Source organism: Colossoma macropomum, unplaced genomic scaffold, assembly GCF_904425465.1.
Source record: "Colossoma macropomum unplaced genomic scaffold, Colossoma_macropomum, whole genome shotgun sequence".
In the NCBI taxonomy this organism is placed as follows: Eukaryota; Metazoa; Chordata; class Actinopteri; order Characiformes; family Serrasalmidae; genus Colossoma; species Colossoma macropomum.
Window position 1 is genome coordinate 53,131,127 of NW_023494792.1, and position 15,220 is coordinate 53,146,346.

Consider the following 15,220-nt stretch of genomic DNA (forward strand, 5'->3'; position numbering starts at 1 on the left):
ACCATGTTAGAGACTTCTGTTTGTTGTTTGTGTTGTTGTAAATGTTTATTTCAGGGTGCTCAAGCATCTAAAGATGCGTGTATGTGTTTATTGTGGTTTATTGTGTTGGGTGGTGGGGTTAGTTTGTGGGTTCGTGTGTTAACCCTAAAGAGAAAGTGTATGGCTAGAAGTGACCTGCCTGCTGCTCTGGTTGCTTTTCAGTGGCTTTTTCTCCTTTACTAGTAAAATAGCAAATCTTGAAGCAGAAAGTGGGATTTGCCGCCGAGCTAGAAAAGGCCAAGCAGAAGATCAACAAACTCACTGATGGACGGAGAAGAGGATGAGAAGCTGGCAGAAGAGAAACCGGCGAAAAAGAAGACCGCGAAAAAGACCACGCAGCAGCGGCCTGCGGCAAAAGAGACATCGTGGCAGTCGCTGACTGCCAAAGAGTCGTTGTGGCAGCGGCCTGTGGCAGAGCCCCTCTAGTGCCTGCCGCAGATGTGCCTACCTGAGGTCAGCACACACAAGTAGCACTTAATCCATTAGCATCAACTATGGGATGAGGGGGTTGCAGAAGGCGTGGATGGCAGCAGCGGTGAGTATAGAGCAGGTTGGCATGACATTAGGGGTGGGAGCTCCTGTGCCATTACAGCGAAATATTCACAGCTACAGAAAAGGACTGTACATGCACAGACTTAGTACAACATGGTTACATTGCCCCATTTCAGCTCAGCTCTCACTGGCTTCTGGCTTCTAAAGGAGAAGGAGATAAAGGAGATGGTGGCGGCAGGCGTCACTGAGCCATCGAGTAGCCACTGGTGGTCCTAGCCAAGAAGTATGGATGGTAGCTGGCGTTTCTGTGTTGACAACCAGCCCAACTCATATCCGGTGCTGTGTATCGACCACATCTTGGATCAGCTCACCGACTCCATGATATTCAGCTCTTTGGACCTGCGAAATGAGTATTGGCAGATGGTACTCGCTCTGGATACCAGGGAGAAGACGCCATTGACACTGGGCACCAGGCTACAGTAATTAACAGTAATGGCATTCAGCCTCTGAAATGCACATATGACATTCATGGAGCAAATGTTCAATGGTGTCCCCAAAAACCAGTGCATCATCTGCCTCTACAACATACTGGTCCATGCACCCAACTTTGATGGTGAGGAGCTCCACAGCTACCAGGGTGTCAATTTAGGGTCAGCAGTCATGGCCGAGGTATGTAGTCAGCTGGGTATTCACAAAACTCTTGAGTACGCTGTTCCATCCCAAGAGCGACAACCTTGTGGAGCGTTTCAATCAAATGCTCACTACTCAGCTTGCCATCGTCGCAGCCCAGCACCAGGGTGATTGGGACTGACACCTACCTCTGGTCCCGTTGGGTGAAACTCAGCTCTTCTGATGTTTGGCCACAAGCTCAGGGCACTCAGCGAGTTAGTCTTTGGCCACCTACTGGAGTCAGAGGGGCAGACAGTGCACCCAGAGCAGGGTATGTCTCAATGCCCCAAGCTCTAGAAACCACCAGGGCCAAAAACAGGCGTCCAACTCGCGCTGGCAAGGGCAGCCCCTTTGGCCTGGGGTGTGGATGCGGCTATAAAACCTGCACCGCAGGAAGGGACACTGCCAGCTCCAGTTGCCATGGGAGGGCCTCTGCATGGCGAAAGAGTGCCTAGGCAACATAGAGTGTCAGGTCTGGGCGTGGCAGCGGACTGTTGTGGTCCATAAGGACAGACTGGTCCCGTACTGTGTGTGTACAGTCATGCATAAATGCCAAAGTTTGAACACTGCTGTTGAATATAAATGAACAAATTCTCTACATGGAATAAATGTAAATATCACACTTTTCTGCAGATTTGATTGCACATTTTTTTTTTTAGTTTAACATATTGAGAAACAGCATAAAACACTCTCTATAGAAGATGTGTACTTATTCACTTTCACACACACACACACTCACACACACATATATATATAATTTATATTTTTATATATGCATTGCAATAAAGCTATTATTGCTATTATTGTAACAGCATTATTATTATTATTATTATTATTATTATTATTATTATCATGGAATGCTATTTCCGACTGCTTTATAGGTCCGTCAACTATGCCTTTGTGTTTCTTCAATAAGATTTACAAAACCAGAAATGACTGGTCAGTTTCTGAATACTGGAGTAGTGTTATTTGGGTGGTGAGATCTGAAACTCACTGTTGAGAACGAGCCACACTCTTAAAAAAAAGATGCCACAATGGGTTCTTTGAGCAATGCAATAGAAGATCCCTATAGAACAATGCTTGTAAAAGAGATTTGTGAGTGGGAAGAAACTTTTTAAGGTTTGAAAAACCTTCACTGAATGTAAAAATAACTATTTAAGCATGGTTCCTAGAACCTTCACATCATATGAGGGTTCATTAAACTTTAAAAAAGCTCTTTACACTCACACATCTTGTTTCTAAAATGGTTCTTTAAAGAACTATCCATGAAAGATTTTTTAGGGAACCAAAAACACTTAAAGAACATCTTTTTTTAAGAGAGTAGGGCTAACACAAATTATGCATGGTGTTTCTTATAAAGTAGCCAGAGAGAGTATACATACATATTTAAGGGTGTGTGGGTGTGGGTGTGTGTGTGTGTGTGTGTGTGTGTGTGTGTGTGAGAGAGAGAGAGAGAGAGAGAGAGAGAGAGAGGTTCACTTATGACATTTGTTTGGTTTTATGTATTAAAAACAGTCATAGTTAATTTCGCATGACCATTTTCCAACCTTGCTTTATCTCTTAGAATTAAACAGGCTATTGCATTTTTATTGCTGTGTTAACTGATATATGTAAATATACTTTGTTCTGATTGGCTGCTCTGTATTGTGCCTCAATCAAAAAGCAGTTCAAACTGCAACACTCTTTATAACTTCAGCATGCTGTAGGCTGAATAGGTGGATATATGTAAACCTGTTGGTTCTTCATGACATCACAAGAACAGTTAACTAAAACTAGCTAGTTTTTTTCAGCCATGGCATATATGAACAGTATGGACTGGAGAGTGAATTGTACATTTTGGAAGGTTAACAATGTTCACAAACTACATCAAAGTCTTTTCAATCAAAAAAGCGAGGAACATTCAGTTTTCCATAGGGGCCCTTTAAGAAAACTGTTTTCTGTTTTTTTAACTAAGAGCAAAATTACTCTCTGAAGGAGTGGGGCTGAGTACGGTTCAGAATGTTTCAGTAGCAATAACCAATACCAGTACTTTGGCTTCAATGCTGATTCTTTTTTTGAATAAATATTATACATATTATTTAAAAATAAAAAATAAATATTATATTAAAAAATGTATCTCTATATCTTTAGGAAAAAAATAGTTACAAAAAAGACATTTGTGCATGTATTTTCTTTCTACAAATCTGAAGTTTTAATATTTTTTTCAGATTCTTGGTATTTTACACACTCAACAAAAAATCTGATCCAAAAAGTTTTTCATAGTGGTGTATACATCAGTCTTGAATTTTGAAGATCATAGTTATGTTTTGTAGTTAATTTGTAGTTATTTTGCATCTGCAATCAAACTGAAAGTGTGTGTGGCTTATGCATGTTACTTAGTCAGCCCGTCGCCAGTCTAGATGTCATTGATAAGACTAACTATGTATGAACTGAAGTTTGGGATTGAATGACAGAATTTTTTGATACTCCTAGTATTGAAGTAATTTGGTCAGTATAATAAAAGTGTTGAATTTTGATACCCAGCCCTGTTACTGAGGTAGTTAAATGCACTCTGAGCTTGTAAAAGCATAACAAAGCAGGCAGTCATTAAAAGAACATGCAGACAAATGTGTCATTCTGTGGGATCATCACCGTGAGACTGTGGGAACCATGCTGCTGTGGGGAAGTAGGAAGGTTTTCCACCACAGCTGCTCTGTTGCTGTGTTTTGTAGATGTGACATCCACTGTTATACAATATGTCATCACACACCTGTTCAAATATTACCTGTGTGTCCCTGTGGCAACAGCCGCTCACTGTTTAGCAATGGCTCTTATTAAAAGAGACCAGAAGAACCAATTAGTCTAAAGTAATCTCTGAAAGCGGCGTCTGTCTGCTTCATAGTTTAAACTGCCAAGTGTATTCATCTCATTGTTCGCTGATGAGGTGCAAAGTAAAGAAGCACTTAGACCTCTTCTGCAGCTTGTACTATTTCTGGGTCAGAGGGTTTAATATGCTCTGTCTTTCTGATGGACACATGTATGAAGAGTAAGCAATATGACAAGTTTTGTAATGCTGCACAGCCTTTTTATTGAAAGCATTAAAAAACCTGATCCTGAAATGTCAATAGGAGAGAGAACACATTTAAATTTTTGCTAAAGTATTTTAAATATTTGAGAAATCACCAAAGATATGTTTGGAGAGAAAAATGGAGCAGCATTGGATGAAAAGAACACCTTGCCAACTGTTAAACATGGGGGTGGATCTAAATATGTAATTTGGCCAGGGGTGTCCAAGCTTTTGCATGCAACTGTTGGCTTCAAAACAGTGTTACAACCACCAAAAAGGGGATTTACAAATTATAGGTGTAAATTCTGTGGCTTATATGAATAATTCAGTAATCAGAAAACACAGTTACTTTTGTGGTACAAGAGCGGTTTTCAAGATATATCTCGAGAAACGTCTGTCAGATAGGTGTCACGTTGCTATGGTAATAATAGAAAGTGACCAGAAGCCAGTTTTATTTGAATCTGTTTAAATAGCTACTTAAAACAATCCACGTTTCATGGAGCCTATCCCAGCAGTCACTGGGCGGAAGACACGATACACCCTGGACAGGTTGCCAGTCCATTGCAGGGCAGAGTTTATTATATATCAAAAGTTTTTGTGAACTAGCTGACTAGCTTAGCTGGCTTGTGAATGAAACTGGATGCTGGTAACCTGCTTATGCATCAATTTGCCACCCAGTTAGCTTATAGCTTAAATGACTTCTGTAAAGTGTTGCTGATAACATTAGCTGGTAAACTTATTGTATATTAGTAGCTAGATTTTTTGCTACCTTTCTTTGGTTGCTTATCCTCTCATTTGCAGCTAAGCTACTTTTGTCCCATGATTTTTCCACATTATAGCCTCTAGTAGTAAAACAATACAGCAAGTTTATTTCATACTTGTAGATAAGAGCTAACTGTCAAGGCTGGCAACTCTCAAGGTTTTGGTGTGAGACTCACACTTGGGTCTTTTTCTCAGCTCAGCTACCAATGTGCTGGAGTTCAAGTTCCTGTTTGGTATAACTTGTTTTTTGTTTTTTTTTCTCAGCTTTTAATGCTATAACTCTCCTTCTGTCAAAAATGTCTCTTTGTATCAAAGACTTTATTTCATCATCAACCAGCGTTTGTAATGATCTGGTGGGGAAAGACATTTGCACATTATCCATGTTGAGGAAACGCAAACGTTGACTGACTACTGTTGTTTTTGATGCTGGTGCTTCAGGTTGCTTGTGTGTCGCTCCTGGTTTAAAACTGGTGCTAACATAGGACAAGGTTATTGCGTAAACTCTGATTGAGAATGAGGAACATGGGGTAGACACTTCGTAAGTTTTCACTCTTGTGAACCATACGGGAGCTGGGTTGAGAATCTCAGGTCTACATACTATAAGCTGTAGTTCAAATCAAATGAGTGTTTTCAGTAGTTTAATGTGCACTTGTTTTGAAAATTGGAAATCTCACTACAGTCTTACTTCTGTCACCTCACCAAAGTTCACAACTGGCAGGAATTAGCTACCTAGAATTTTATACACAAAAAAATAACTGCACATATGGCCAAGAGGATTAAAAATGATATTGGATTGGAGTCAGTGTCCCATCTCTCCACACAACTTCTGTGTTCAAAAAATGCAAACAGCTCATCTCTAATTGGCATCACTCCATGCTCTGGGAAACTTTATCTTTTATATTATACCTTTTGACTCTATGTGACTGATGTCATCAGAAAAGTATATTAGGACAAGATATTATTTCCTAATCTACTCTATGAATGCTTATATTTTTGTGTCGGTGGCACCTAGAAATGGTTGGCAAGGCCTTAGGGTCATGTTCTGACAGGGTGATGTTTTGGTGAACATACACACAGTCTCCTCTGAAAGTGTTGGAACAGCAAAGCCAATTCTTTTTTTTTGTTATACACTGAGGACATTTGGGTTTGAGATCAAAACATGAATATAACGAGATAGATCAGAATTTTAGCCTTTATTTACATCTACATGTGTTATTTCCTATATTTACATCTACATGTGTTAACTAACTTAAAACATGACACTGTTGGTGGCAGACCACCCAGGTTTTTCAAAAATATTGGAACATGTGACTGACAGGTGTGCTCTGTTAGATCGATTGTTTAACACTCTACTGCACGCATGAGTAATGGATAAAAAATATGGACTTTTCTTCAATAAAATAGACCTGATTATTAAGATCAAAAACATTAAAAAAAAACAATGTGTGCAAGGGTGCAACACACAGGGTGTGTTGCCTTGAGGCAACTTTGTGTAACACTGGAAAGCAATGGTACAGACCTGTGTTCCCTGAAGTTGCTGCATAAGTAACACTTTGCTTGTGACTGACTAAATCCATTCCACTGTCACACAATTTTGCTTCTAGGCATAACATATTTCTGCAAATTCTCATAACAAAAAATATGTATTTGATACTGAATGTTAAAAAATTAACTTCACACTCCAGTGAATGTTTTTGCATGAAAATAATAAATATTTGCTTTTCTTATGAAAGTTGTCTATTGCATAAATATGTTTCATCCACAAGCTGCACCATCCAAAAAAAAAGGTTTAAAAATGCCTGCTGAGAGATTGTATGACTAAGTCCATGCTTTTATTGGCTTACTCAAACTCTTCCCTTTATTATTAACCCTGGCATTATCATTACAGATGTATAATGTCATTGTGAAGTGAGCAGAATGGGTTTGTCACCTGAGGCAAAATTGTGCAATAGAGGGTTAAAAAATTTATACTGAAACAGATTTTTTATTTTGATTACTTAAGCTGAACATTTTGCTGTTGTCGGGACAAAACTATGAACCTCCGTTTTTGTAATATTTCATTTTTTTTGACATCATTTGAAATTGCCAATTGTCCTTAACACTGTGTAAAACTTTCACAATGAATAAACAATAGAAATAGTTCAGAATGACTTGGAATAAATCATTTCTCCATTAACTTCCATTAAAAGTTAAGAAAGTTTTTTTTTTCTTCTACTGTAAAGTTACCTTTTTGGTGATAGAAGGTTTAGTTCCAAAAGTGACAATTCATCACTGGCTTTACCAATCACTAAGGACACTTAGGCTGGTTTTTCCTTGGAAATGAGATTGTATGAGTGGGAATGTCTTATTTCTTCCAGAGCTGGTCCAGGGCTGGTTTGTTGTGGCTCAAAGAACTAGATAGAGTGAACTTATCCTGTCAGTCACTCAGTGCCCTCCATCAGCATTCCCCTTCCATCATTTAGACTGAGGATTAAAAGCCAAAACCCTGTGCCTGGTTACCAAACACACATCACCACTCATGGACCAAACACACAAAATGTTAGAGCACAGGAATGATGTCAGATTGATGTTTTATTAAAAAGAGATATGCCTTTGATTCCACTGCAAATAAAGGAACACACTGCAAATGGTTTGTTCACTAATCCAGCATTAGTGTGCCACACAGCTTTGTGATGTTTTCCCGTTCCATATTCCTTTATTTATTCATGGTAACTAATAAATGTTGTAAAGCAATGGTCTGTTTTGTTTTCAGTACATTGAAGGCCTAATTATCCAGGCTTAAGCCAAGAACAGATAAAAGATGCGGTGCTGGTTAGCGTGTATAAGTGGTTTAGCGTTGTTATTGCATTTACCAGTTCCTGAGCAAGAGTTTGAGGCACTACAGCTCACGAAAACCAAGAATGACTCCCAGCTGTGTTCTTTTCCTACTCTTGACACAAGTAACTGCCAGCTTTGAGTGGGTCATTAGAGTTCAGAAAGGTGGCCGTATTGGGATGTGTGATGGTGGCTTTGCGTTGCTAAGAGGAAAGCACATACGACGCATTTCTGATCAACCTGAGTACATCGCCAGCGACTTTGAAAGAAGCAGATGGACCTTTGATAGGACCAGTTTTGATAACTTTGGAGGTTTTGGCTCAGGACAAGATAATGACGTCCACAGTCAGCAACATGGTCAATTCACCTCTGACATGGTAAGGATGAGTTATTGTTGAATCAGTTTGAAAAAGTCAGACTGATACTTTGCATATAAAGCATTTATAACTAACGCATTTGCATTCTCAAAATAAAGTTTCTAATAAGGGTTCTCTAAAGGAGATTTCAATGCATAGTTCTTTTTAAAGTTTAAAGAAGGTTTTTCCTAGAACTGTATGTTCAAGCCAAAACTCTTTATTTTTAAGAGATTGAGATTCACACATTTAGGTTTTCTTGAGTAGTTAGTTTAAGTTTTAGATGCGATAAATATCTGGCGTAGGGCGCATTTAGAGCATTTGGAGTCATTTCTATTCTGTCCTCTTTCATTGCAGTCGGGCTGCCGTGGGATCAAGTCATAGAGGTGCAGTGAACCATCGGACTGTGCTGGATGTCTGGGTCTCTATTCCTGCAACATCTCCATCAAAAAGTGCCAACTAAAGGGACTGTCACGCATGCCCAGTAGGTCATCATCTCATTTTTTTGGCAAATACATTATATATCACCATGATATTTAATAAACCTAGTTGACTGTAATACTATTAAAATTGCCAGCTAATTATAATTTAGTGACTTAAAGCTGCACTATGTAAGATTTTTTGGTTAAAACTGGAAGAAGCAGTATCACTGAGTCAGGAGAAGGAAAAAAACACACCAAAATATGGTGTTAATGCACTGCTGCGAGACGCCCTGTACAGACTGAATGATTATTTAAAGGTCAGAGGTGTCGAGTTGGTTTCACAGTTCTTTGGAACAATTATCATACGTCTTTACATATTAACGCTACACACACAGGGTCAAGCTCGATGTTTAGGTCTCAAATACAAACTCAACATTACACTGATATGAAGACAATAGTAAGTGATTCACTGCCACCTTCAGAAGACACATACATCACCAAGTTTTAAATACTCTTTCAAACATTCATTCCCTTGGAGAAAGGGTCCAGCCACTACATGTCCTTCCACAATTACACATTTCCACCAGTGATCCCCAAAACCTACATGGTGTAGCTTTTAATAAAGCTATTAATTAAAATATTATGTTGAATATGCAATTTTTCACCTTGAATATGCTGTAATGTGTATGATTCTAACAAATTTTATGCTTATTTTTCTTTACAGGCAGATTCCAAAAAAGCCTGGAAAACATCTGAAACCAGCACACAAACCCTTACCATTTTAAAGATAAACTGATCATGCTGTCTTTCGTTTTGTATATAGCTCCTTTGACATTTGAGTCTGAAATACACAGTTGCATCAAAACTGTAACAAATTGTTATTCCTTCTCTCTGCAATACTGTCCACTTATAGTGAAACTCTGGGAATTCCTCTTTTTGTAACTCGTGGCATTAACAGAAAATTTTGCCAAAAGTTTCTCAAAAACTTTTTTTATAGCAGTCAGATTCACCGGTTGAAGAATGTTATTTTCATGTGTAATCTCATTTTTGGAAATAAAAAAGCTTTGATATACTTTGATAGACTGTGTACTCTTATACAGTTGTATGCAAGTTGAAAACATAAAGGATCAAATGAGGCCTGTGGAAAAGTTCTGGCACGTTTTATATTCTATTTTTTTCCCCAAAATGTTAAGCGCATCAAAGTGCATCAAATAGAAACTCATCAAATGTGCACTAAAATTTGCAGAAAAATGCCATATTTAAGCTTGTTCCCTATAGAGGATACATTTTGCATATGACTGTGATGCTGGATGTTCTGTATACAGCCATGAAGAATGGACTTAAATATTGCAGTATGGACTTAATGTTGAAGTTTCTCTTTTGTTGATGATTATGTAAAGAAAAATGTCTTGTGTTTGAGAACTTCCTGATTTCAAGGGTGCCATGAAAATAACAACTGCTTCACACACACACACACACACACACACACACACACACACACACACTCTTCCTCAAAACAATGGTGCAATACAGGAGATTTACTTGACAGTTTATAAAGGCAGAGGAGGGGTGAAATGTTCAAATGCAGAAGCTCAAGGAAAGAATAAAGAACCCCTCCATCGCTAATTGTAGTGATTAACAGTGGCTCATTTCAGATGCTTCAAGCAAGGCATTAAGGTAAAGGAACATTTTAGAACAAAATTGTTTTGTTAATGTAATAGATACATACACATTTATGATTCTGTGCTCTGAGAAGTTCAGATAAAAGTAAACAATTTTGACAACCACCTTTAGAAGATGACAAAACATGAAACAATACAGAAATTCAGGTTGAAACAGTGGATTTTTGCATTTTCGTCAGTGTCATAACACATTTTCACATATAATTTTATTGCTAACTGTAATTAGCTAATGTAATTCATAAAGTATACTTTAGGCAAAAATACCAGTTTTATTCATGCCCCACACCTGTAATTTCAGTCTTCAAATAAAGAAGTTACTGAATTATAAAATGACATCTTTGCAACTGAAACTATTTTATACAAATGTTAAAACACATGATCGGTCATTCATGTCATTTTTTCCATAACTATGTATGTTCCCACATCTCTGCTATGATACTGACAAAACTGGCAAAATGTTTTTTTTTCGAAGACAAGCAAACCTACTTCTGATGGAAATATAAATTAGCCAAAAAATAAATGCATAAAAATGTGGGAAACTTAAACTGGATGTCTCTGGACTTACAGAAGGCAAAGTATTTAGCATCTTGTTCTATTCCATACTTTCTGCATGTCCTTGTTGTAGAGCTTGTAAGTGTGTGTTTTGAAGTAGACTTTGAAAAAATGATAATCACATTTAATTTAAATATATTAAAGTTGTCTGCTACAGTTAATGTAGCAGGTCATGCTTTTTGCCATTTATGCTCAAAAACAGTAAAGATGTATTTACCATGACCTTACCACAACAGCTCAGAACATTGATGATTCAGATTAAGCTTTTAAAAATAAAAGGAAATTTGCATGTTAGCTCACTATTTGAGTTACAGACTCTAATAATTAAATTTTATTTTTATTGTCCATTAAAAAACATATGTACAGTCAAAAGTGCCTGAAGTCCAGTCATATTAGTGCTTTCCAAAAAAAAAGTCTCTTTAGTTTTGTTAATTTTTATTTTTCTATACCATTTGATGACAGCAGCTGTCCTTTACATTGTGCAAAAAATTGTGATGAATGGACAAATAGAAATGCTCCAAAATTACCTTACATGATTACTAACTTACATGAAAAGTTAAGATTATTTTTACCTTCTCCTATATAGTTACCATTTTAGAGATACTTGTTTTTTTCTTTTTTGGGGCAGCAACAATATATAGACATTACTTCAACTTTGTCTCAAAGGGTCTATGTTCTATTTTCTTCTCATATTTTATTTTATTATTCAAGGTCAACTTATGAAATTATGAGTGGTTTTATGTACCTAAAACAGTCATTCATTTTTATATGACCATTTTCCAAGCTTTTCTTTTAATTACTATGTCTTTAAGACTGATATAAGCAAGTGAGCTCTTTGCTGATTGGCTGTCCTGTATTATGCCTTCAAAAAGCAGTCCAGGCTGAAACACTCCTTACAGCCTCAGCATGTGGTGCTAAACTGCTGCAAGTTGAATAGGCATGTTTATAAATGTGTTGGTTTTCATGACATCACAAAACCAATAGGTTCTAAATTGGCTGGTTTTGCAGTTCACTTTCCATATATGGACTGCATGGACTGGGGAGTAAGTGATACATTTTATGATAATAATAATAGAAGTTACAATTATATAGCACTTTTCACAATCCCAAGGTCATTTTACATAAAAAGGAAGTTTTCATCAATAATTTAAAATTCAGTTCATTATGAATCCTTTAAAATAAAAGAATACCTATGAATTGACTAACATTGTATGTCGTTCTTCTTTTTTACAGCATGCCAGCCACCTTATGGACAATCACACTTCCATCTCTGTTATTCTTTGTGGTCAGACCCACTGTTTCGGTAAAAGAAGATGGCATTTTTCATGTCTGTTCCTGTATGAGGAAGAACTGGAAGGACTTATCAAACCACAACTTGAACAGGATACCATCAGACTTATCACATGACACTGAATGCTTAGACATGTCGCATAACAAAATTTCAAGTATTGTCCATGGTGACCTTTACAGGATGACTCACCTCTGTTTCCTGACGATCACCCACTGCGGCCTTCAGTTTATATCCCCTGATGCCTTTTATAATAACTCAGAACTTAGGGTTCTGAACGTCTCCTACAACCAGCTGACTGTTATTCCATATTTACCTTTGCTACAGCTTAGGATCCTAGATCTTTCCAGTAACAACTATGACAGCTATGGCCTTCCAGGCTTTTTTAACAACTTAACACATCTAAGTGACTTTGCAATAGGGAGTCCTAGAGCAACTTCAGTGTCCATTAATGATCTGGCACCTCTTCAGAATGCACCATTAAAGCGATTAAGTTTTGGAGATGCTTCTAAGTTGCAAAAGTACGAAACTGGATCTTTTGCTCAGCTCAGATCTTTAGAGAAAGTGGCTCTGAGAGTAACATTCTGTCAAAGTTTTCATATTTTCAAAAAAATGCTCATGGACCTCGACCATACACGTACAAAGAAAGTCAAGCTGGTGAAGCTCTTTCCGCAACAATGTACTGTCACAGGTGATCCTTTTGACAGCCTTCCTAAGCTCCGCTTCATCAGCGACTTAACCGTTGAGGACACTTGGATGAACAGCTCTGTTATGGTCAAATTAATACTTAACATTTGGAAATCACCTATTGAAAAAATTGCATTTCGAAGTATAACTTACAACGAGGACACTCCCTACGGATTTCAGTTCCCTAAACAGAACTGCACAACCAGATTACGAGCAATTGTTTTTGATGGTGTGAAACATTATCAATACCAGTATCCTAAGATCAACATGAGCACAGAGTTAGTATCTCAGCTGACATATCTGAAGTTCTCTGGAACTGGAATGAACATCCTTCCATGCAGACTCATTTCAGTTATACCGTCACTGCAGATCTTGGACCTGTCGGACAATCTTCTGGATGATACCGGGTTCTGGTGGTTCTCCTGCTCATACGAAGGCGTGTTTCCTGCTTTGAAGCATCTTTCACTCAGCCATAACCGCTTCTATGACCTGGCATTTATTTCTAAGAAGACTCACGAAATGAAGGTCCTAACATCCCTGGACTTAAGTTTCAATTCAATTGTCATAAAGAAACCATGCTCCTGGCCTTCTCACCTGACCGATCTGAGCCTTAGCCATAACAACTTAGGCAACACTGTCTTTAAGTACCTGTCACCTTACTTCCAAAAGATCGATCTCTCCAAAACAGGCATAAGTGTCATCTCCAAAGATGTCATCTCACGGTTTCCCAGACTTACACATCTCTTCTTGAGCTTTAACAGCATACAGTCTATCCCTTCCTATCTCCATGCACCTGCACTGCTAACCTTGTATGTCGATCAGAATGCGATCACCTCCATTGACCACAATGTGCTAGAAGGCCTCCCCAGTCTGAAGACTCTAAAAGCAGGTAATAATCCATTTGTATGCGATTGTGACTCTTTTTGGTTTGTGACAGCATTAAATAAGACACTTCTCCTCGACTGGCCATTTGATTACACTTGCAGCGCTCCAGAATCACAAGCAGGAATGACCCTGCAGAAGTACCAGCAGAGTCAGCAAGGGACACTGTTCTGCCAAGCCGGACTCCAGGCAGTGGCGGCTTTGTCAGTAATTATTGTCACAGTAACTGTCTTGGGCATCACTTTCTATACCTGTGATGGCGTCTGGTACACCAAAATGCTCTGGGTATGGATCAGGGTGAAAAGGCGGAAGAGCAAACATGCTGACAGATTGATGAATGCCACTTTCCATTACCACGCATTCATCTCCTACAGCCAGCATGACTCAGCCTGGGTGGATTCTCAGCTAGTTCCAGCTTTAGAGGGCTCCGGGCTGTCCATCTGCATTCATGAGCGAGACTTTGAACCTGGCCAGTGGATTGTGGACAACATCATTAACTGCGTGGAAAGCAGCTACAAAACCCTATTTGTCCTATCAAAGAACTTTGTTCAGAGCGAATGGTGCAACTATGAGCTCTTCTTTGCTCAGCACAGAGCTATCAGTGTGGAAGATGACTCTTTGGTCTTCATTCTGTTGGAGCCCATCCCGGCAGACTCGCTGCCCAAGAAGTTCCTGAAGCTCAGAACCTTGCTAAGGAAGCAAACCTACCTGGAGTGGCCGAAAGACGATCAGAAGAAGAAGTTTTTTTGGTCTAGTCTCAGGTCCATCCTACAGACTGCAGACAAAAGCATTATTCTGAAGGAGATTGCTTTAGACATGGCTGAAAATTGTTCTTTACTGGGTGCTCAGGGGTGAGATTCCCTATTCACTGGCAGTGGAACTTATGAGGAACTTATCAGCTTAGAATTAGGCAGGGTGTTATTGTTGCAGTGCCTTCAACTTAACTTCAGAGTGAGTGGGTGGAGATAAACTGCTGTAGGCTAAACAGGCAGATGAATGTATATATGTTGGGTTTGGTGACATGATAGAAACTACTAATTTGCAGCTTAGCTTCCATGTATGGACTGAGGAGTGAACAGTATGTTTTGAAACTTTAGCAATATTTTATATGCTACATCAAACTCTTATCATAAATTTTTTTTTCCATGATATGGGCCCTTTAAGTTATTGATTAAAGCAGCAAATATTTTCAATAAATAGAACCCAAAATGTTGTTGCACATAATAAAACTTTTAAAAGTAATTATTACTATATTTGTAATTATCACTTTTTACACGAGTGACTACTCAAATATTTTGTGGAAACAAATGGCTTCAAAATAACTGGAATCATGTATTTTAGGGGATTCTATTTAGACCTGAATGATTTATTAATAATCATTTTCTATTGAAATCACAGTTTCAAAAAGTTCAATTCAAGTCAGAAAGGTGACAATTTTAAGTACATCCCACATATCAACAACATTGTCTTAAGTTTTAAGTGGGGAAATCCTAATAACACAGAGCTTGTGAAATGCCTGTGGATGAGTTTAA

At 38.2% G+C, this 15,220-nt stretch overlaps 1 protein-coding gene across 1 annotated transcript; it reads left to right on the forward strand.

The window, feature by feature from the left end:
• Window positions 1-10,188: 10,188 nt before the first annotated feature.
• LOC118811389 (toll-like receptor 1) lies at window positions 10,189-14,768 on the forward strand. The gene is made up of 2 exons (XM_036575561.1): window positions 10,189-10,274; window positions 12,065-14,768. Exon 2 carries the CDS (start codon window positions 12,066-12,068, stop codon window positions 14,541-14,543), a length of 2,478 nt encoding a protein of 825 aa, XP_036431454.1. The 5' UTR covers window positions 10,189-10,274; window position 12,065; the 3' UTR covers window positions 14,544-14,768.
• The last annotated feature ends 452 nt before the right edge of the window (window positions 14,769-15,220 follow it).

What these genes read in the sequence shown, in the direction of transcription:
- LOC118811389 (XM_036575561.1), top strand. Translation starts at nt 12,066, where the DNA reads ATGCCAGCCACCTTATGGACAATCACACTTCCATCTCTGTTATTCTTT.